Source organism: Colius striatus, chromosome 2 (genome assembly GCF_028858725.1).
Source record: "Colius striatus isolate bColStr4 chromosome 2, bColStr4.1.hap1, whole genome shotgun sequence".
Taxonomy (NCBI): domain Eukaryota; kingdom Metazoa; phylum Chordata; class Aves; order Coliiformes; family Coliidae; genus Colius; species Colius striatus.
In genome coordinates this window covers 32,146,741-32,168,498 of record NC_084760.1, presented here as the reverse complement: position 1 = coordinate 32,168,498, position 21,758 = coordinate 32,146,741, and the positions used below count along the sequence as shown (strand labels likewise).

General features: G+C 45.8%; 1 protein-coding gene across 1 annotated transcript; it reads right to left on the bottom strand.

Moving 5' to 3' along the window:
• Positions 1–825: 825 nt before the first annotated feature.
• Positions 826–21,151, bottom strand: ATP6V1C2 (ATPase H+ transporting V1 subunit C2). Its single transcript, XM_010208079.2, has 12 exons — positions 21,002–21,151; positions 19,366–19,433; positions 14,557–14,642; positions 9,836–9,930; positions 8,851–8,942; positions 6,002–6,100; positions 4,863–4,931; positions 3,664–3,756; positions 3,162–3,255; positions 2,776–2,873; positions 2,030–2,159; positions 826–1,174 (listed from the first exon to the last, which is right to left on the bottom strand). The coding sequence occupies exons 1-12, from the start codon at positions 21,128–21,130 to the stop codon at positions 1,079–1,081; spliced, it is 1,149 nt and encodes a 382-aa protein (XP_010206381.1). The 5' UTR covers positions 21,131–21,151; the 3' UTR covers positions 826–1,078.
• Between the last annotated feature and the right edge of the window lie 607 nt (positions 21,152–21,758).

Below are 21,758 nucleotides of genomic sequence, written 5' to 3'. Positions count from 1 at the left end.
TAGATGGACAATCTTAGTTTAAATGCTCCTTAGTCTTCCTATTCCTTCTCAGGGCCTTTCTCTTTGTGCTAGATTGTGTAGGATCATTGATACGATTGGAGGAGGGGGTTGCTGCTGCACTGGGAGACGCCAGGAGCTGTTGGGCTTTTTTCTGCAGGATTAGTTGAAGCTAATCCCCAGTTTGGGGCATGAGGAGCTCCAGGTGCTAACAGCAAAGCACCATGGTGCTGTCTCCAGCAAATCTTCATGGGCTATCTGGCCTTGTTTTCATTTGAAATCGTACTTCCTTGGAAGGGGAACCAGGACTGGGAATGGGGCTTGGCTACTGCTGCTGTTGGCAATAAAAATACACCCTGTTCTCTCAGTCCTGTGTACTGGTGTGAGGTGAAGTGACCCTCCTAACATCAGCTCCTTTGGGAGGAAGGAAGGAAAGGGCTGATAGTTTCCGCTCCTTTCAAGGAGAGAGTTCAGTCTGGATGTTGCAGAGGCAGGGCTGGGAAGCTCCCATGGCCACAGCACCCTGACTGCTGCTCCAGCCCCTGCTGTCCCAGCTGGTGAGATCCAGTGAGCCCCAGTAACTGAAGTGAACTTAGGAGGGCTTGGGCCTGTAGTCATACTGCAGTAAGTTACACTGCAATTTGGAGGATCTTTCTTCTTAAGCTTTTCTTTTTTTTAAATGAAAAAAAGGATTTTGGGTTTTGCTCTGCTGCTTTCTACTTTTTCTGGTTGGTTCCTTTTTGTTTGCTTTGTTAGAAAAACAGGACTGTATACACCTAGTAGATACATTAGCCACCACACTTTTTAAGTTGTTTTATTTCAAGTCCATTAGATAATCCATCTTTGTAACTTACCAAAAAATAAATACTACCATGGTACCTCCTGCCTCTGAAACATGTTTTTGTAGAAGAGATACTTACTTTAAACTTACTGTAAAAATTACTGGAAGGGGTAGAAAGATCTTATGCAATTATCCTACTCTAGCAAATGCATTTTCATTTGACTTTAGCAGCTACAGATTGTTTTACTGTAACATTAGGGTCTTGAAAATGAATAGATGACACTTGAGCAATTTTTTTCTTTAACTGCAGTCAAGAAGACTGAGGTCAATCTTGAAATAGACGTAGGGATAGTATTCTTGATTGGTGAGTTGTAAGCCAGGGATATCCATGGTGGGCTGCAAAAGGAAACAGTGTGACTTCAGTACCATAAACTGTTGCACAGTTCCAGGCTCAAGATCTTCTGAGCTCCTCTTCCACAGGTAGAATGGAGTTTTGCATTTGCTATGTTTAAGGTGAGGAAATTACCACTGGGTGCCTGCTTGGTTCTTTGGGCTGCCCAGTATAGTCAGCACAGAGCGTTCCTGCCTGCTGGCAACTTTGTGAGCATCTATTGTAACTTTGTCTGCTTCGGTTCTTCCTCCTCCCTTCATACACTGAAATCTTACACTCGCTGTCTTTAGGCTGCTTTAAAACATAATGGTTTATCCCAAATTGTGCAGCCAGGGTCTGGGGAGGGAATAAGGAAGCACTGCTACTGGCTGAAGGCCTAGGTTGACCTATTCAGTCAACATGGGACAGAGATGTAATCTCAGCATCTAGTTCTGAATTCATTTTTCTTACTTGCATTGATCTGAATCTTTATTACACTTTGTGTTTTACTCAGAGGAACTGCCCCAATTGCACTAACTTATCCCAGTCCTGGTATCTGCAAACATCGTGTGCATCAACAGACAACGTAAGTGATCTCTGCATGCTCCCCTTAGCCTCACTGACAGCCAGCCTTCCTTCCTCAGCCTCAGACAGCCCTCCTCCCTCAGCTCCTCTGTCGCCTGGGGATAAGAGCTCTGAGTTCCTTCCCTCAGCGCCTCTGTAGTGCCCAGGGGTGAGAGCTCTGAGCCTGTCTCTAGCGCCCAGGCCCAAGCTGCAGCCAGGGCCCCATGCAGGGTGGGATGAGGAAATGGCTGCTGTAGACCCTGGACTGTAAGAGCCGAGACAACCTTCAGTATGTGCCCACAAGTACAAATACTTACATCCATTATACTCGCTGCTGCAACTTCATCCAGGTGTTTGAAGACCACATTTAGGACATCTCTCAGGCGTTTTACAGACTTCCTATTTGGCTGCAGCAGCATGGCTTGGAAATTCACAGGGAGGCCGTACCTGGAAACCCATCAATGTACACCATCACCTGCTGGGAAGGGGCTCCCATTTCGCTCTCACTCTTCCCCTTCTCCAGGCTCCCACCATGCTGGCTATGGGGCACTGCAGAAACCAGCTCGTGGTGGGGTGCTGCCTCCTGTGGAATCACAGCACGGTGAGGATCGGAAGGGACCTCTAGAGATCATCCAGTCCAGCCCTCTGCTAAAGCAGGCTCACCTTCATCACGTCACACAGGAACATGTCCAGGTGGGTTTGGAAACTTTTAGAGAAGGAGGTTCCACACCCTCCCTGGGCAGCCTGTGCCAGGGCTCCCTCACCTCAACAGGAAAGTTTTTCCTCATGTTTAAGTGGAACTCTCCTCATGTTCCAGCTTACTTGTGTTCCTCAGAAAGCATTTTATTTTTGAAGCCAAAAGTCAACTAAAGAGTGTCCTTCTGTTTTTCACTTCTCTATAAGTGCCCTCAAAGAACGATTTATCAGTGACTTTGTATGCCACCCTTTTTATGATCATTTGTATTGTCCCCTATGAGCTCCCAAATAACTTGTATACAGGATCTTCCTTCCCACAAATGCTTCTCCAGGAAGCCCTGCTGGCACTGCAGCTTTACCCACTTACCTCAGGACAGATTCAACAAAAACCCTCAGGGCTTTCACATGAATCCAAGCCACAAAGGCTTCACTGAAGTTCACTTTCAGCCAACGCAGCAACGGGCCCTGTGAGAACAAACACAGTCTTACGGTGCCCTCACTGTGTGAAGCCACTCCATAGCTGACGCAGCTGGAGCCACCGTGGGCTGCCACCCTTCTCAGGCAGCCTGGAAGTGCCCCTCAGTTTATCAGAAATTCAAGTGACCTTGGGCAATTTGTATCACCCATCCTGTGCCTCAGTTTGCTGGGCTAAATGGAACTCACACGAGTCTGCTGGAGCCATAAAGCCATTCCTGAGTGAGAGGTGCTCAGGCACACCGGTAGCAGAGGCTGTCATGTCGATGCACTACTTACATATTGTTGCTTCTTATCAGAAGCCAGTTTCATCAGCTCTTCCTTCTCACATTTCAGTTCCTTCTCATCAAAATAAAATTCTCGAACCATGAACCTGCAATGGAATAACATTTGCTTTCTCAAGCCATAGTCCAAGCAGTGTGTACACTCACTTCTTGCCTCTGGAGAAGCAGGTAGTGGATATTTCAAAGCTGCTAGCCTGCTTAAGTAGGTGGAGGGCGAGAACTGAAGTCATCCCCAGAAAGTAAGCTCCCTGCTGTCAGTAGCAAGAGCAGGAAGGACAATTCCAGGATCTGCAGTTTGGTGCTTAGATAGATCACTCTGCTGCCACAGCTCCTTCCTCCTGTGCTTTCTCAGTGGCTTTTGGGACAGCAGCAGCCCAAATAGTAAAGAAGTCCTAAAACCCAGGGATGGATTCAGCTGTACCACACACAGAACAAGCCCCACCATCTCCTCGACATCTGCCTGACAGCCTACCCTGCCAAGCAATGGTGCTTCTTACCTGTTCTCCCTGGCTTTAGCCTTGAAGTCATCCATCACTTTCCTAAACAGGGTCACAGTGAAGAGTCCTCCCTCTGCATCCTCAGCAATCATTCTGTGGGAGTGAAATCCACTGCTGTGATTTGACATAGCAAATCCCTCAGGATTTTACCTTCCTCTTCTGCAGTTCTTTTTTTTTTTTGCATTTATGGTGCTGGACAACATCCTGCACGTCAACTGTTGTGACTGCAATAGGTAACAAAGGCCTTGCTACCACCCGCCATGCTATCTCCAAGGTAAGACTCCCATGAGTTATGTTTCTAGACCCATCACAGTATACACATATCTGTCTGCCCCATTTTCTCTGGTTCCTGGTAATGTTCCCCCATTTTCCATGCATTTGTGTTTTTGAGACAGGCAGCGGCAGCAAACAGCCTTCTTCTTTCTTTGTGCTTTCCACTTCTTCCATTTCAGATAATAGCACTGTCACCTCTTGTGCCCGGGACAGGACCTTGTGGCCCGAGTGAGCTGAGCAGTGGTATATTCAATACAAGGAAACACAAGGAAGAATTTCTTCACTGGGAGGGTGAGGAAGCACTGGAACAGGCTGCCCAGATGGGTTGTGCAGTCTCCTTCTCTGGGGACGTTCAAAACCCACCTGGATGAGTTCCTATGTGACCTACTCTAGGTGGCCCTGATCTGGCAGGGGGGTTGGACCGGATGATCTTTTGAGGTTCCTTCCAACCCTTAAGATTCTGTGAATTCTATGAATTCCCAGGAAGGATTTTTTACTCCAAGTGAAAGGAGTACACCGAATTATCCAATTCTACAGCAGGAAGCAATTAAAGAGGCAAAGATAGTGTTTGGTCTTTGTAACAAGTAGTTCCCATAAAGCTGTTTGGGATTGGATGTGTCTGAATTAGGCCTGTCTTCCTGTAACAAATTGTCTGTTTCACACAAAAAGCAAAGGCCTTGGTTGAAAGAAGGAAGAGCTACATTACTGGGAAAGGGAACAACAAACTGATTGTAAAAAAAAAACAATCTGTTTTTTTTCTTCAACCGAGTAATTTCTGAATTCAATAGAGAATGAGACTGGGCAAATGTATAAGTTGAGATAAAGCCCATGGGTTACACAAGTGATTCTGTGCAGCAATTTAAGAGGCTGAAATATGGCAGGGATCTCTGAAAGAAACAGGGCCCTGAATTTGGAACTTCACTTACTTGGTGGAGCGAGGCACTACCATGTCAGAGAGGGATTCATAGGTCTTCTGCCACTGTACGTAGCTTGACCTTTGAGCAACACAAAATAAGGCACAGTAAATGAATAGTATACACCGGAAAGCAAATGTGTTGATAAATACAGTCAGTGAAGCCAATGGCTTAGGGTAGAAGGGTTGGAGCTCTTTGTGCTAGTTTATGTGATTAAGATATATTAAACCTCTCCTATCCTTTCCCTTCCTAGTCACCAGCTAGAGAGATATTTCCCCCAGTGCTGCATCCTCAGTCCTCACTTTGGGTCTCAGCATGAGCAAGGGCCCAGAGCAGGATGGTGATGTTGGGAAGAATGTGGCTTTTGGCATAGACTTCCAGGCTGTCCCATGGAGTCCCATGCCCCAGGAGGCTGGACAAGTGCCACAGAGCTGCGGGGGCAATCCCAGAGCCGAGCTGGTGCTACATGGCAAACATGGCAAGTGCCAGCATGGGGACAAAGGGTTCAAGAGGACGGTAAGAGCTGGCAAAGCAAGAAGTCTGGTGATGGGGGGAATCTGAAAGAATGTTAAGTTAATGAACTCAACAAACCTTCCTCAGGTGGCTTTTTGTAACATGATTTTCACAGACAGAAAAGTGGTGGTACCAGCAGTGTGTGTGGGGAGAGGGCTATATGGAGAGGAAAAGTCTTGTGTAGGCCTCTGAGGAGGACATGGCATAACTTCACAACTGATGGTGATGGCAGTCGTCCTACACGCAGTCACTTAGAATGCATGGCCAGTAGAGGCCTTGTGAGCTTGACAGCTCTGACTCCTTTAATAAACTGGCTAAGCTCCAGTAAGAATCTGGTTTTCTCTTTTTTTTAAGACTGGTACTATTGCTACCATGAGGCTGTTTGTTTGAAACCCACGCTGTAACCATTAAAAACCTACATCCCAATTCTGTCCTGCCTCGAGTTCAGAGCAGACTTTGTCTCTTTCTTTTGTGCCAGCACCTCCTTTGGCAGAAACTGTTCTTCCCTCTCTGCTAACAGGTCCCACCATGCCCCAGCCCTGGCCCTACTGAGCTGCCTCAGCCTGACCCAGTATTGCTTGGCTCGGGCCTGAAACCCAATGCCCCACGGAGCGCCTGGGCACACACTATTGCCTTACTTTGGCACCACAACGAGCAGTGTGATCAGGTACTCAGAATTCAGAACAAAGTCTTCTTTATGCACGATGTCTGCAAGGGTCCGAGTCAGCAGATTTCCCCTACGGTGCAGAAGGGAAAGAAAAAAAAAAGCATGAGCAGGAACCCAGCAGGAGCACACTGGAGGGGGATGTGCTGTGGGTTGCTGACAGTGTATGTTCTGTTTAATAGCCTTATCCACGATTTGGATGAGGAGATCAAGTGCTCCCTCAGTGAGTTCACATATGACATGAAGTTGGGCAGGTGTGTAGAGCTGCTTGAGGACAGGAAGGCTCTTCAGAGGGACCTGGACAGGCTGGAGCGATGGGCCAAGGCCAAGTGTATGAGATTCAATAAGGCCAAGTGCTGGCTTCTGCACTCGGGCCACAATAACCCCAGGCAATGCTACAGGCTTGGGGGTGTATAGCTGGAAAGCTGCCTGGAGGAAAAGGGCCTGGGGGTGTTGGTCAACAGCCAGCTGAACATGACCCAGCAGTGTGCCCAGGTGGCCAAGAAGGCCAATGGCATCCTGGCCTGTATCAGAAATAGTGTGGCCAGTAGGATCAGGCAACTGATTGTCCCCCTGTACTCTGCACTGGTGAGGCCACACCTTGAATACTGTGTTCAGTTCTGGGCTCTCATTACAGGAAGGACACTGAGGTGCTGGAGTGTGTCCAGAAATGGGCAACAAATCTGGTGAAGGGTCTGGGGCACAAGTCTGATGAGGAGCAGCTGAGGCATCTGGGGATGTTTGATCTGGAGAAGAGGAGGTTGAACTCTCTACAGCTACCTGAAAGGAGGTTGTAGCGAGATGGGGATCAGTCTCTTTTCCCAAGTAACAATAAGAGGAAATGGCCTCAAGTTGCACTACAGGAGGTTAAACTGGAGATTAGGAAGAACTTTTTCACTGAGGGTTGTTAGACACTGGCACAGGCTGCCCAGGGAGGTGGTGGAGTCACCATCCCTGGAGGTATTGAAAAGCTATGCAGATGAGGTGCTGAGGGACATGGTTTAATGTTGACCTTGGCAGTGTGAGGTGAGTGGTTGGACTTAAAAGTCTTTTCCAGCACAAACAATTCTATGATTCTATACTGGGGTAGAAGGCAGCCAAGAAGGAGATGCCCAAAGGACAGGTCTACACTTCTAAAGTGGACATTTAGTTGTTTTTACTGCAAATAAAAAAGAAAAAGGAAACTAAACCTAATGGCAGAATATTGGTGATTAGCACTGGGCTAGTTTGTGCCCTTGGTGTGAAATGCCACCATCCTGCTGCTATCATTTCCACAGTCAGGGTGCAGGTGCTCAGGATGCAGAGGTCACTGCCACATCTGGCAGGAGGCCTCACGCTCTCAGGTGCCCAAAATGGTTTTGTGTGGACCTAAGCCACGGGAGCCACCTTGGCATCCCAAGCTCTGGTGACAAGCTGAAGGTCACTGCAGTGCAGCCTCATGTGCAGGTGGGACCTGCAGGAGCAGGTCTCTTCACAGTCTAAGCCTACCTGTTGGCATTGAGTCCCCATGGCGCTGCAGCCCGGGCAGGGCAGGGGGCTGTGGGAGCTCCTGGCATGCTGGTAAGCACTGTCTGGGCATGAGGGGAGAGCTCAGGCCTCCTCCCACCAGGCATGGGGGAAGAAGCATCTAAACCACAAAGCCTCTGCTCTTCTCCCCTGTCACCTTGGAGGCCTGGCACTGCTCATGTTACTCATACAGAGCTTCTGCGTCTCTCCAGGTGCTTACAGCTGACGTGGCAGCTGGAGAGATGCTGCAGGAGTGTGCTGGGAATACAACAAACAGTTCCCAGAAAAGGGAAATGGGAGCTAATATCCCCTTGTCCCTCCAATCCACAATTATCCACATGCACACAGCCTGAGACAAACGTGTCTATCACTGCCTATACCAAGCAGGAAGCACAAGGCTGTGGTGCTGGCTGGCAATGGTGAGGCATGGACACAGGAACAAGGCAGAGCGAGGGAACTGTAACTATGGCATGGCTCTGCTGCCTCGTGGGCACCACAGTCCCCGCTGTGAGCAAGTCTCCAGGAGGGACTGTGGGTGTGAGCTCCTGTGAGTATCCTCCCTGGGCAAAGGCTGGTTTCTAGGCAAGCTGCCAGTCTGGCTGGCTGCAGTGTCAGGAACCTGTGTCCTGTGCTCAGTGCAAGAGGCCTGGGTGGGAAAGAATGGCACACATGAGCACGTGTTGGGCAAGGGCTTGCACAGCATCATCTACATTGCTTTAAATTTACCATTTAATTTACCATAATAGGATTCTCCCCAGTGACACCCTGGGGAAAAAAAATCCAAGAATTAGCACTGACAAAGGTAAAGACCATAAGCTGTGGAAGACAGAAGAGAGAACAGGATGGACTAAACAGAATGAGGCAAAGAACAGAAAAAGTGTAAGTGGGACACTGGTGAGATGCAGGATCAAGGAAGACAGAGCTGCTTCGTATGGGAGCTCTGCAAACGCTGTTCAGAACACAGGAAACACCTCTGTCTTGCAAAGGAATCCACCAGTTGACTCAGCTTGTCTGATTTCTGAAATCTCATCAGAACAATACAGTGCATTTGGTTCTGACTCTTTCCGAGACTGCTCATATTGCAATTAAATCCTATTTGGAACTGCCATCTCCCTGAGCTGATTTTGAGACATGCTGATCCCATGAGTGCCTCCCCAGCTCTCTCTGGGGCTGATGCTCAGTATGCCCCAAAGCCAGGAACATTTCTTCCCCCCCAGAACACACGTGGTCCACTGCACAGCAATGGGTGTGAGCAGGCCCCATCCTCAGTTCAGCCACATGGTGTCCCAGAGGCAAGCAGGCCCAGGCTAGACTTACACAGTTTTTTTCTCCAGGCTTTGCAAATTTCCTTTAACGTTGTTGTACGCAGCTGATCGGGTCTTTAGGTCTGTTTCTATTTGAGTGACTTGCTAAAACAAAGTAAAAAAAATGAGTCAACTCGGTGCTTGATGCATTATCTTCACCCCCCTCCCACCTTAATGAAAAGACACTGCAGCCAGCCCCTCACACAGGCACCTGCGTGGGAGGCAGTGCTGCAGCCCCCATGGCAAAGGCCCTACAGAAGGTGGCATTCAGGTGCCCAGTGCTTTCATTGGTTCTCTGCCCAGAACAGCACATCTTGCCTTTCTGGATGGACTGGTGGTGGCAGTAATTCATCCAGCCCACAATGCCTTTCCGTTGGTGGCAGGCCAACCATCTCAAAAAAGGTATCTTCCAAAATGGAGAATAATATGGCAGTATATAAAATAAATGACATAAATGTGACACTGAAGGGGATTAAAGTGCAGAAAGCACGGCAATGCACTCTGGTAAAAATCTGCTGCAGTGCCTTACACTTGCAGGCTTGGATGGTTGGATGGGTTTAAACACACGTACCATTGTTACCACAGTAAAGATTCAAACAATATCAGCTGCTTCAGTACAAAGTGGGTGCTTCTGAGCCTGTTCCTGCCCAAGCGAAAGGCAAAGCTCTCCCTGACTGCTGTGAGTAATGGGATGAAGCTGGAACACAAAAAGTTCCACTTAAATATAAGAAAAAACTATTTCACTGTTCAGGTGAGGGAGCCCTGGCACAGGCTGCCCAGAGGGGTTGTGGAGTCTCCTTCCTTGGAGGTCTTCAAGGAAGGCCTGGACATGTTCCTATGTGACCTGATCTAGGTGACCCTGCTTCTGTAGGGGAATTGGACTAGATGATCTCTAAAGGTCCCTTCCAACCCCTACCATTCCATGATTCTATGATCACAAACTGCCAAAAGACACGCTTCCCCATGATGACATCTTCTTAAAACCCAGAGCACGTTACCTTTGCTAATGCTTCTGATATATTCTTCAGCGGCTGCTTTATGGGATATTTGGCCATGTCCCACTCAAACTGTGTCAGGTAGCTAATTAGGTCAACTGAAAATGCAAAGAGATGCATTAAAGCAGGTAGTTTACCAGATGGCAGGTCAAAATTGGGGTAGTTGCCCGCAGCTATAGCTTAGGCATAACTTTGATTAACATTACAGACGGGAGTGAACCCCATCTCTGAATCCTCTTAGAAATTTGATCTAGATTAAATCTGCCCCATATGCTTAATCACCTGTCTAAACATTCCCAAACATAGAAGCTGAACTAGCAACCTTTTCTGCATTACACCTAACAGTTCAGAATGACTGTCAGTGTTACTGCAAAATTAGCTGTACTAGCTGGACACAGCAATGTTGCAGCTGGTCTTCTTCATAGTGGAAACAGCTTCATGTAACTTCAGTCTTGAGTACTGGAATACGTCTGAGTTTAATTCTGGCAAGAGCTATCGAAAGAACACTCTGTGCCCAGGCCCAACAGAAATACTCGGGGCTGTTAAGAGTTTCATCAAAGGTATTAAGAGCAGGGCTGATGTCATATCCTTGTGAGTCAGCTGAGTGCTCACCAGAAACCAAACCAACTGAGGTCCAAGGAGGAATTTCTTGTTGCCTTTGCACACAGAGAGCTCGATCTCGCACAAAGCTACTGGAGGTTTCTCTAAATGGATAAATCCAGTCACAGCATGCAACAACATAAGTTCACAGAAAGGCCCTGCGCATGCAGCCCCCCAAAACAAGGCACCCTCGGAGCTCAGGGAGCTATGGCTTCTTCCCAGAATCAAGGGGAGGTGACATATATGACACTCAGCCCCTAGAACAGGGTCACGTTTCACTCCATTTGAGGCTTCTTCATATTAGAAAATATTAAAGCTTGATACATTCTGGTACCAAATAAGGAATTCTCCTCTAGCAGCTCATGAAACCAGAGAGCCCCAAGAGCCCTTCGGATGCCAGATGCACCTCTCCATCACGTTCTTGGGCAAGTTTTGTGACAGGATGAAGTCATGCATGCTGTTGCAGCAAGCAGAGGGGCTGGGACTGTCCCCAGCAGGTCAGAGGGGATGGAGACAGGAAGCAGGCAGGGGCTCAGTGTTTAGATAGAGGACAGAGACTCTGGCCCCTGTAGGACAGGATTCTTTCCAGACCAGAAGTGTAAACATGGAGAATATCTGGGAAGTTGCTCTGGGGAGATGGGGAACAAAATGAGCTCAAGGTGCCAAGTAAAAGGAAGGGTGTGCAGGGGCCATTTCAGTGCTCTTTGCTGCCTTGTGCAGAGAGTTAATTCAGTCCTAGAGTGAGGTTTGAGCACAATTTCTTGTGGGCTGGGCTTCGAGGGTGAGGGGAAAACTTTATGAACTGAGATGCATGAGAAGGAACGTGAAAAGTTGTGTAATTGCCATACTACCAGGCTGAGGGTGCTACCCCGTCTCGTGTGATATCAAACACCCTTGGCAGGAGAGTGCTATCCTTTCCATGGGCTTCTCTCACCCCACAATAGAGTCAGTTTACCCTATTAGATTTCCAAAGCATGGAAAGTCTTATGTTAGGAGGAAACAGGCTTCTTAGCAAGGAACAAATGGCCTGGGAGGCAGAGAATGCTAGCACGATGCTGTTCTTCCCCTCTTTCTAAAATCAGAGCTGTGTAAAACCTCCCCAACGTCCAGTGGAGATGAGTCACAAGGCAAAGCTCCTACCCAGGCCTGATTGGGAATCAGCAAATTCTCCTGCACTGGGAAGGTGCAGAAAGGGAGCAAAACTGCAGAAGGCAGGGAGAGCTATCACATAGCTTGCACACTCACAGCTCTCCGGCAACGCCTGTGCATGGTCCCTGGGGCAAAAGCAGGGAGGGCAAAAATACTCGAATGACAAAGTTCATGGAGCATTTTCAGCACAGGGCACACAACACGAGGATTTCATCCTCCCGCCTCTCCTCCAAGCTGTCTTGCTTAGGCTCTGCTAAATTGGGAATGAAACCTGCAAAGAGTATGGTATTACTGCACTGTGCGGGGAACAGCGTATGCACAGGCTCTTCAAAGACAGACACTCACCTATTTATAGCTGAGCAGATACGAAAGTTCCCTGAGGACCTACACATGCCCTTTGTATCCTCACATTCCTTGAATCTCAGCAGAATTCAAATGGTAGGCAGTTAGGCACAGCATGAGTTCCTTTGACAAGTCCACTCCCCAGCAGTGCTCTGGCACTGGTGCAGTTTGGTTAAGCAGTCTGGTCTCAGAGAGGGCACAAACTACCCTGAGCACATCAGCAGAACTGAGCTTAAAATGCCAAGTAGTCCTGGAACAGCAGCCCTCATTTACAGAAGTCACTTCCAGAAGACTTTACACAGCTGCCCATCCTGGAGTGATACACCCTACCTACTCCAAGGCACTCACAGCTGCACAGGAATCCTGCAGCCCAAATCTCTTGTAACTCTGGTTTACTCACCCAGCTCTAAGAGCCAATGTTAAAGACTTTTCCTTCAAAACACTTCATTCTTCCAAATTGTTACACTTCCTATTTTGCCTTGTTTTGAGCTTATTATAAAGAATGGAGTTACTCCACCACTTCACAAATGTTAAAATTCGTTTGGGTTTAACATTGCTATAAATGGAAGAGAATTTGGTCCAAATCTTTGAAGAAAAGCTTTGCTTACATTTCACATTTTTTATTCTGTCATAAACAAGAAAGCATTTCTGGCTGTTGTGATATACTAGAATTCCCTTTATTACACAAACACACATTTTCCTCTTAAAGAGGGAGATCTCCACGTGTCTGCTTCCAACTGGCACCCACTGGAAAGCAGTCTGTGTGCTCACTTAACTAGAAGTGCTGTGTTTTCTAGTAATTTCCACTTTTCTTCACACAAATCTAATCAAACGTTTGTTAGACACATACAGGCACTATCAGTTCATGGACCAGGATCAGTTCGTGCTGTCAGGATTAATCACAACTGAGCTAAAATCAGAAAACCTGTATAAGTGTAACTTAAGATGAGTTGTGCTGGTCTTATAGTTTGAAATGGGACCGTGCAGCAATAAGTTGTGTCTTATCGTTTTGATTTCATGTTCTCAAGGAAGTCTTTGACTTTAGGGACCTTTTGCTAATCAGAAAGGGGAGAAGGAAGAACGTGTACAGTAAAGTTTCTGCTGCTTATGAAGAACAACATTGGAATATACTGGGGGAATCCTCATATGCTAAAACTGACACCATTTTTTCAGATGCAGTCAATAATCTGGGAAAGGTTAATTTCTTATTTTAAAATGACTTGTCTGGATGATCAACTCCAGACACAGGACAGAAATTAGTAACACACACAAGTAATTTCCACATCCTTCTATTACAATACATGCAGAGCTGATAGGAAAACAGTGTAAAAAGAAGAAATAAAGAAAATAAGTGAAACCTGTTGTTTCTCAAGTCATAGGGATATCGTGATCAAGCTACGAGGTTGTTACTTGAGAAATCCATCGTAACCTGATCACTGTATCTCTACAACCAGACCAAGACTTGTCTCTAGCACTAATCCACACAAATGCATGCTTGTAACAACACTGCAACCATCAGTCCTCAACATACTTTTGAGACACTTCATTTTATCCTTTAGCCCTGAAACACAATAAGTGGGATTATTGTACTTGTCAGGCAGTTGCATTCATCGAATGTCAGTCATATGTCATGCACAGAGGACATCTCTAAAAGAATTTCCTCCCCATCCTTCACTCATATAGATCTGAAGTACAACAAAGGGGGATGGTGTGTGCACTCTTGGTTTATTGAAAAGCATCACTCTACGAGCCTGCCATCAGCACGTGGAACACCTACCATTTTCTTGTATATGTCCAGGAGAGCTGGGGAGGAATTTGCTCTGAAATACACTAGGGTTTAATGAAATTTGTGGGGATCTAGGAGACATGAGTTTCTAAATGCTAATTTTTTCCTTGACACAGGCTCTCTTTAGGGCCTTGTACTAGATAACAAAGGGAGAAAATTATGTCATGGAAGTTTTAATAACACTGCATGGACTACTTAGAGATGATGTTGGGGAGCATACACTGAAGTAGTGGGCTCCCACAGTCCTCTGCCATGTCAGAAGTGCCCCTACTCTCACTGACTGCTCTTCTCTCCCACACAACTGCTGCCAGTCAGGGCAGGATAATGCTGGAAGGCATCTCCTCCTAAGAGGAGTGGCAACTGCAATGGCCTGTGGGCTCATGGCACGACCTTCTGAGTGCAGCCCTGGCTCCAAGTTTTGGAGCTGTTGCCTCACATGTCCATCTGTGATATCAGAAACCCACAGCTAACAATATGGTCTACCCTAGCACTGTAGGAGGGAAGGTGAATCACTAACAGATCACTGAGAGATGCCATACAGAACAAGGTTTAGCTGCCTGTAAGAGATCAAGCCCCTACAGGGTACAGAAAGGTGGTAGGTCATTTTAGGAATGAAGGAGGATGTCTCCTGCTTTCCTCTTCATTTCTCAGCTCTGGTGTTAAAAAACAGTTCAGTACTAGATGCTAAACACCATCCTGGGAGTAGGCTAGATGTCCTCTTAAAAATGTTGCCAATGGCTATACTTTCTAATGGAGCATTGTTTCAATTCCACACGTTCATATTCTGAAGCAACCAAAGGCAGCATCAATGCATGAAAAAAAGCCAAAACACATTCACAGTACCTACCTCCCTTGGCCAGAAGATTTTCCTGGACTTTATCTTTTGAGTCCTCCATAACTTCTCCTAGGTACTGGGCTATTTTCTTTATTACGCTTAGGTGTAAACAAGAGAAGCTTTGTTAGTGAAGAAATAAAATTTATACAAAACAGTTGCCACAGTGATCTGACAAACACGGAGATGGCCAAAAAGCCCATTTCTGAAGCAAAGTGGGTTAATTTGCAGTTCAAATAATGATAAACAATCTGTAGCACATCACAGAACTAAATGCCTTGTTTCTAAATACATTGATCTCTGCAAACACACAGGTAATTGCATCTCCCCATGGCTCTAGAGTTCAGAAGTTTGAGCCTTCTGCACATTCATGATACTCATAGCAGAAACTGGAAGGCAATAAATCCATGTTTAAAACTCCAGAAGTGATGGAGAAATAAGAGGCTACATACAGACAACATTGGCTGAAAACCTGTTCCATGGAATGCTAAATAAATCCTTAGGGCTTGCCGAGATAAGGTTCTTAAAAAGTACTCAGGGGAAAACAGCAATATCCTCTCGTTTGATAGGGAGAATTTCCTTCTTATTCTTCCTCTTTAAGAGACTCTTTCTCTCTTCTCTTTAGCAAGGTGGACAAGACACTCTTTTTAGATTCAAATCCTCATTCTGCCTCATTCAGAGCAGTGATTTGAACACTGTATCCACACAGGTGTTGTTTTTTGCTTATTTTCAAAAGTGGACTCATAAAGTCTCTCCAGCAGTAGATCCCCCTCGCCCTAGTCAAAGTACCTATCTCACAAAAGCCAAGAGCCTTTCTAGTTGTTCTAGTATCCCTTTGCACTCAGAAATATTCACAGAAATTGGCCTTCAGTTTCCTAACCATTCCAGGTTGACTACATCATGTAACAAAAAACCCAAACACACCTCAAGACAAAAGAACAGCAAGTGCCTGATCATGACATTTTCGGAGACACAAAAGGGGCATAATGCTTGGCGTGATAACAGGGAGTGGAGCATAATGGCAGGCTGCTTCTCCCTTTCTTTCCTTACAGAGGGGAGACTACTACAGCTGCAGGTGAGTTGGAGACTTAAAAGGACACCTACAGTGTTTGGACAATGTGTTTTGCGACATCCTGTGGTTTTCAAGAGATCAGGAAAGGGACTTCAGGCCAGATACAGATACCATGAAAGCATCAGAGAGAAGGATTTTCTTTTATGTGCTGCAAAGCAGCTATACAGGCTATTTAAAAGCAGCAATTCATAAACATCCTCTCTATCTCTATGCCTGTGAAGAAACTTACAGTGTTTGGAAAAGTTTTCAAATCCTGTGATAAGGAGTAAAAATCTGAGATTGCTGACACTGCCAAGAATGCAGTAGTCAGAATTCCTACTGTTTCAGGTCATTCAGCCTGGAGAAGACCTTATTGTGTCCTTTCAGTATATAAAGAGGGATTAAAGAAAGATGGAAAGATACTTTTTACCAATGTCTGTAGTGACAGGACACAAGGCAACAATTTTAAACAGGAAGAGGGTAGATTTAGATTGGACAGAAGGAAGAAATTCTTTATGATGAGGGTGGTGAGACTCTGGGACACGTTGTCCAGAGAGGCTGTCAAAGGCTGGAAGTGTTCAAGGCCAAGTCAGGTGGGGCTTTAAGCAATCTGGTCTAGTGTAAGATGTCCCTGTCTGTGGCAGGGAAATTCAACTAGATGATCTTTAAAGGTCCTTTCCAACCCAACCCAACCCAACCCATTATTCTCAAGACTCTGGACAGATACAGTTCTGTAGGAGGAATCTACACCATTGTGCTCCAGTTCACACTCCTCTCTCAGGGCTGCAGCAGCTTTTCCCCCATCTGGCTGCAGCCAGCAAGGATCCTGGTGCCAGCACAGTGCTGCGGGGGGACAGTGTAGGTGGCCCAATGTTGTGCTGCAGGGAGGCTGCAGGAATCCACACAGCACTGCAGGGAGGCTGCAGGGAACCACACAGTGCTGCAGCTGGGACACGTAGCTGGTTTGAGCTCCTTTGCAAGGCTCAGGGAGCCCAGAGGAACTCGGAACAAGACAGGACTCCAGCCCAGTTGGTAAGAACAGTATAGCAGCAGGCTAAAGATATAATTACAGAACCATTTTGGTTGGAAAAGACCTTTAAGGTCACCAACCACTCACCTCACATGCCAAGCCCACCATTCAATCATGTCCCTCAGCACCTCATTTATACATCTTTTAAATATCTCCAGGGATAGCGACTCCACCACCTACCTGGGAAACCTGTGCTAGTGTTCAACAACTCTCTCAATGAAAAAGTTCTTCTTCATCTCCAACTTAAACCTCCCTTGGTGCAACTTCAGGCCTTCTCTTGTCTTGTCACTCATTACTTGGGAGAAATTAATTGGGAGAAGACCCCCACCTCACTACAACTTCCTTTCAAGAGTTGTAGAGAGTGATCAGCCTCCTTTTCTCCAGGCTAAACATCTCCAGCTCCCTCATGAGACTTTTTCTCCAGACCCTTCACCAGCTTCGTTGCCTGTCTCTCGACACACTCCAGCACCTCAATGCCCCTCTTGTAGTGAGGGGCCCAAACTGAACACAGTATTCGAGGTGCAGCCTCACCAGCGCTGAGCACAGGGGCATAAGACGTTACACAGAAAGCAGCCAACAGGGAAATGTATAAACCAATAGCTTTTCCAAGGGTCTGGTGTGTTTCTGTTACTGTTGAGAGCAGTTGGTGGCTAACCTGATAGCTGGGACAATTAGCTTTGCTCTCTCCAAGGGTATGGACAATGGGACAGGTATGTGTGTTCATACACCTGACAGCCCTAGTCACTCCAGGCAACGCTTGGCTCCCTTCCAGCCCACAGGTTCCAAGGCCCCTGCAGCAGGATACAGCTAGAATATATGAATACAGTGATCCAGAGAAATGCTCTCCAGTCCCTGCTTAGTCTCTTGTGCCTTGTCCCTTTGAGTGGGATTTACTCAACCAATACATTCCCCATGCAAAGACAGAACACACACCCTGTGCACCACTGATATCTGAGGCAAGCGAGAGGAATCAGAGCCCTGGAGAAGCTCCACAGGCTATAGTGACATCCAACAGCGAGCAGCTTTCACATACAACCCTTGAACCTCTGCCTTTAGATGAGATGAATCCCTCCTTGAGCAAATAGCAAAGTCAAATGATGCGTTATAAAAGGAGCGCTTCAGCTAAACTGCCTCGAGAAATAGTAATAAAAATGAGGAAAGAGAATAACTCCAGTCAGCCTGGTATCACAGCAGGGAAGACTTGCATTTTGCTTCTGAAATTGCTGCAATGTCAAAAAAACCCCAACAACAGTCCAATAGTCACGAAAGGATACTGTGTATTAAAGGGTGCTACCGGCTAGGTGTCCAAAATTCTGCAGGGAGCAGAAGCCCTGCAACCTGAGGCCAACACAGAATGCTCCACTGAATGAGGGCCTGGGATAACCCCCAGGTAAGTGAGGGGATCATCAGCTTGAGCGAGCCCCATGCTACCACACGGTGACATGGAAAAACACTCCACCTCCCTGCGTAAATAAATAATAAAAGTATGTGGAAACAATAGATCCTGCAAACTCTTGCCCCTTCTCTGCTGTCCTGGCAGGAGGCAGTGCTGACAGGTTTGTGCTGCCTGGCTTTACTGGCAGTTGTGTTTATCTAGCAACAGTTGAGCAGGCAGCTGGTTCAGAGAAGCAGGAACATAAATGCTCAGGTCATTTGAACAGGCTTGTAACCCTTTGGATGCCATCTGCTTCAGTGAAGATTGTTAAGTGCTTGGCATTTTAACCCTTGAATCATAATTCAGACTCAAGACCCTGGGCATTTATTTAATGCAAAATGCTTCTATCTGTCATTCCAACTTGAGATATTCTATCATTCTAAATAGATCCATGTGTGTACAATCCAGAGTGATCTATGCATCAAAGACAGCCCTGCTGTAGCACCAGTAAAGACAAAAAAAAAATCCAACAGAGAAATGTGTTCTAGCAGATATAGACAAGAAAATCCATATCAGTCCTGGCTGGGGAAAAAAAAGACAAGAAAGCCCCAGAGCTAACACATGACTCTATGATCAAGATCACAATTATACATGAGGTGTGCTTCCAAAGCAAAAAGAAAATCCCCCAAACCCCTAGAAGCTTATATTTTCATTGCCCCAACAACAAAGTCTACTTTGTCTCATGAAGTATCTTATACCCTGGCATTTTTTCAGCTCACTATACTATTCTTTGCACTATACTATTCTTTGGGTCAGTTTGACCCAAAGGGCAAACTAGGCATTGATCAGCTAGGAGATCGTGTGAGTCTCTGCATAAGTAGGTTTGATACAATGTGAGTCAATATTCCAGTTTTCTAGGAGTTTAAAAGTCTGAGAGGGAGAGCTCCAGATTTCATTCAGAACTTATTCCTTAGAACTCCTAGAACTGGTTGAAAAGGGGCAGAAGGCTCAACAGAAATATTCTAGGAAAATAAGTTCAGGGAGGGCTGTTTTAAGTTTCTGGATGAGGTGGGGAGATATTCTTAAAAAAACTCCAAACAAACAAACCTTTTAAAGCAGTTTCAAGAAACATCTTCCCTGGCATTGCCACTGAAACAGACTGCTATCATGGACTTAATTCAGCAAAACTTTAAGGAATGATACTTTCTTTGAGATGACACCATGACAATCAACACAAGGGTTAAATAAAGCTAGCCCAGTTGTAGTCTGGGCTGAACTGAGTCAGACTGAGGTGAACACAAGGACATATCATCCCATAAAAACAGTGTCTGTTCCTCTTTTGTAGGTAGTAAATAAGATCTATTTTACCTTTCAGCAAAGCTATCAAGTTTTCCCAACTCATCTGACAGACCAACAAGATCATCCAGTGTCCCCACCTGCACAAAAGATGAGAAGTAGGTGAAAGAGGCACAAGTCTGTCTAAGGCTTCTGTTGGTAGAGTCTTAGAGACAATGTCTAGTGTTCAGCACTTGTGAATTCAACAGTTTGGCAGAACTTTATTTACTTAGTGGAAAATAGTATCAGCTCCTTTACCCAAGACTTGGGGCACAAAAAACCTTTTCCAATAAAGGAAAAAAAGCATGTGTAGTCTCAAGATTACACATCAGTGTCTTCCTTCCTGTTTTCATTCCCATATCAAGTTGCATAGATTAGTCTCTAACCTGATAAAACGCTGGCTAGAAATGCACTCACTACACATACAAACAAACCAGACGTACTGAGAGAACCAAGGTAGGCAGCCCTTACTCAAAAAGCAAGTCTCTGCCACCTTTGCTATTACCAAAGACTAAGCCTCTCACAGAGCCATTTCCTCCAAGATCAACATCTGCTTTTTGTATGACTCTGTCATAGACATAATGGTGTTGCAATATATTGACAAATCTTGTTTTTTGTAATGTTGCCAGCTCAACATTATCAAGGGTCAAGCTGAGGGAGAAGAAATACATTTAACATACAACAATCAGCAGAACATTAATGGGCTGGTTGCCTCTTCAGACACTGCAAATGCTTTATTACCTTTAGCATTAGCAGACTCGCATCAGCACCAGTTGGGTAAGCCCATAGATGGTAAAAATCATATCAATCTCAGGTGCACATGCAAAAAAAGCAACACTCCCAGTCTGAAACATTCATGTAACAACTGAGTGGGTTATTATTTGAGAACGGGCCACATTTCCCTTTCACTCGCATCCTTATGTAATTGGAATAGCTCAAGTTATAACTGTTAACAATCTTTTTGGATTAAAGCCAGATCCTGGATGCACTAAGCATAGCTTCATTAAGCGATGGATGATGGCAGGTTCCCAAGGAACTGAGTTCCATATCTGTGGCAGCTTCGTTGACTTTAATGCAGCATATTTGCTTTTTCATAGCCACAAGTGAAATAAAAAAAAAGATGTAGATCTTCTAAAATAAGCGTTAAATAACAAAAAGGTATTTTTTAAATCATGAGTTAATACTCTTCCTATTTATATGATAGTATGAAGCTAGGTAATGGAGCTGAATGTACACACAGATGTCCATTTCCCAAGGTGTAACGTGCATTATACAGCACTGTTTTCTCTGTCAGCAATCTTACTGGCATGGCTCTAGATACTCAGCCATTCCCTTCGCATTAATGATCCAAGAGGTACAATGCTGTATGACTTTCATGACAGGGAGCAAAATGGTACATTAGATGCAATCGATGAGTTATTTACCCCACCTCACTCATCTTCATTTCTTATACAGATATCCTTCCAATGTGAAGGTCAGCTTCAAGCATCGTGACTTCTTTTCTCTCTGATCAATTTTCAGTTGACTGAACACAATTCATGCCCCAACTGCAACCTTCTTCAAGTCTGCATATTATCCCAAAAGATAAATACCACATCTTTCCCAAAAGTCTTTAGCCCTGGCTAATGCTGCTGTATTGCCTATACACAATCCTCATTTCCTCATTTACCTTTAAGTCTGGAATATGGAATCTGCTGTTGCTGGACAGGTTGGATTTAGATGTCACTGTGTTCATTCTCTCCCACGCCTGCAGATTGTTTTCATCTCCCGGGGCGGAAATCAGCCAAAACTCTGACATGATTTAGTATTTCCCTTCACTCCTGGTCACTGTAGAAACACAAAGCAGGTAAGTGGCTGAAACAATGCGGCACAAAAAGTGCTCTTCCCTAAGAACAGAAAGAGTTCTAAGAGATCACAAGTTTGCTTTATCCAGAAACTCCAGCAGTGAGTCAGTCCTGTGTTTTGGGCTGAAATGGAACATGACCTCCAGAATGTCACGGGAAGAGTGCGGCTGTGCCTCTTTTCTCAGGGTTGTTCCATCCAGTTTCCGAATGAAGAAATGAAGGTTCCTCCTCCCCTTTCCCCTCCCAAGCCTGTTCCAGTTGCCTTGCACTGCAGGGCCAGCCTTCATCATGGATTTTGTTAAACCATCCAGATGTAATTTAGGATTTCTGCTTGATAAATATCGTCTCTCCAATTGTTTGGACAGTTGTAGGCAAAAAGAGAAGGCAAAAGGTAAAAAGACCCCAGCTGAACACATAGGCTACAAAAGACGCCACTGGCACGATGGAATATTGCTTCCTAGGTTGGATAGGAAGGAGGAGGAGGAGGAGGAGGAAGGCAAGTCGTGGCGTGCAGAGCCACTCTCAGCAGAACCACACAGCTGCGACAGCCGCAAACCCCACGGGGTTAACTCAACCCAAGAC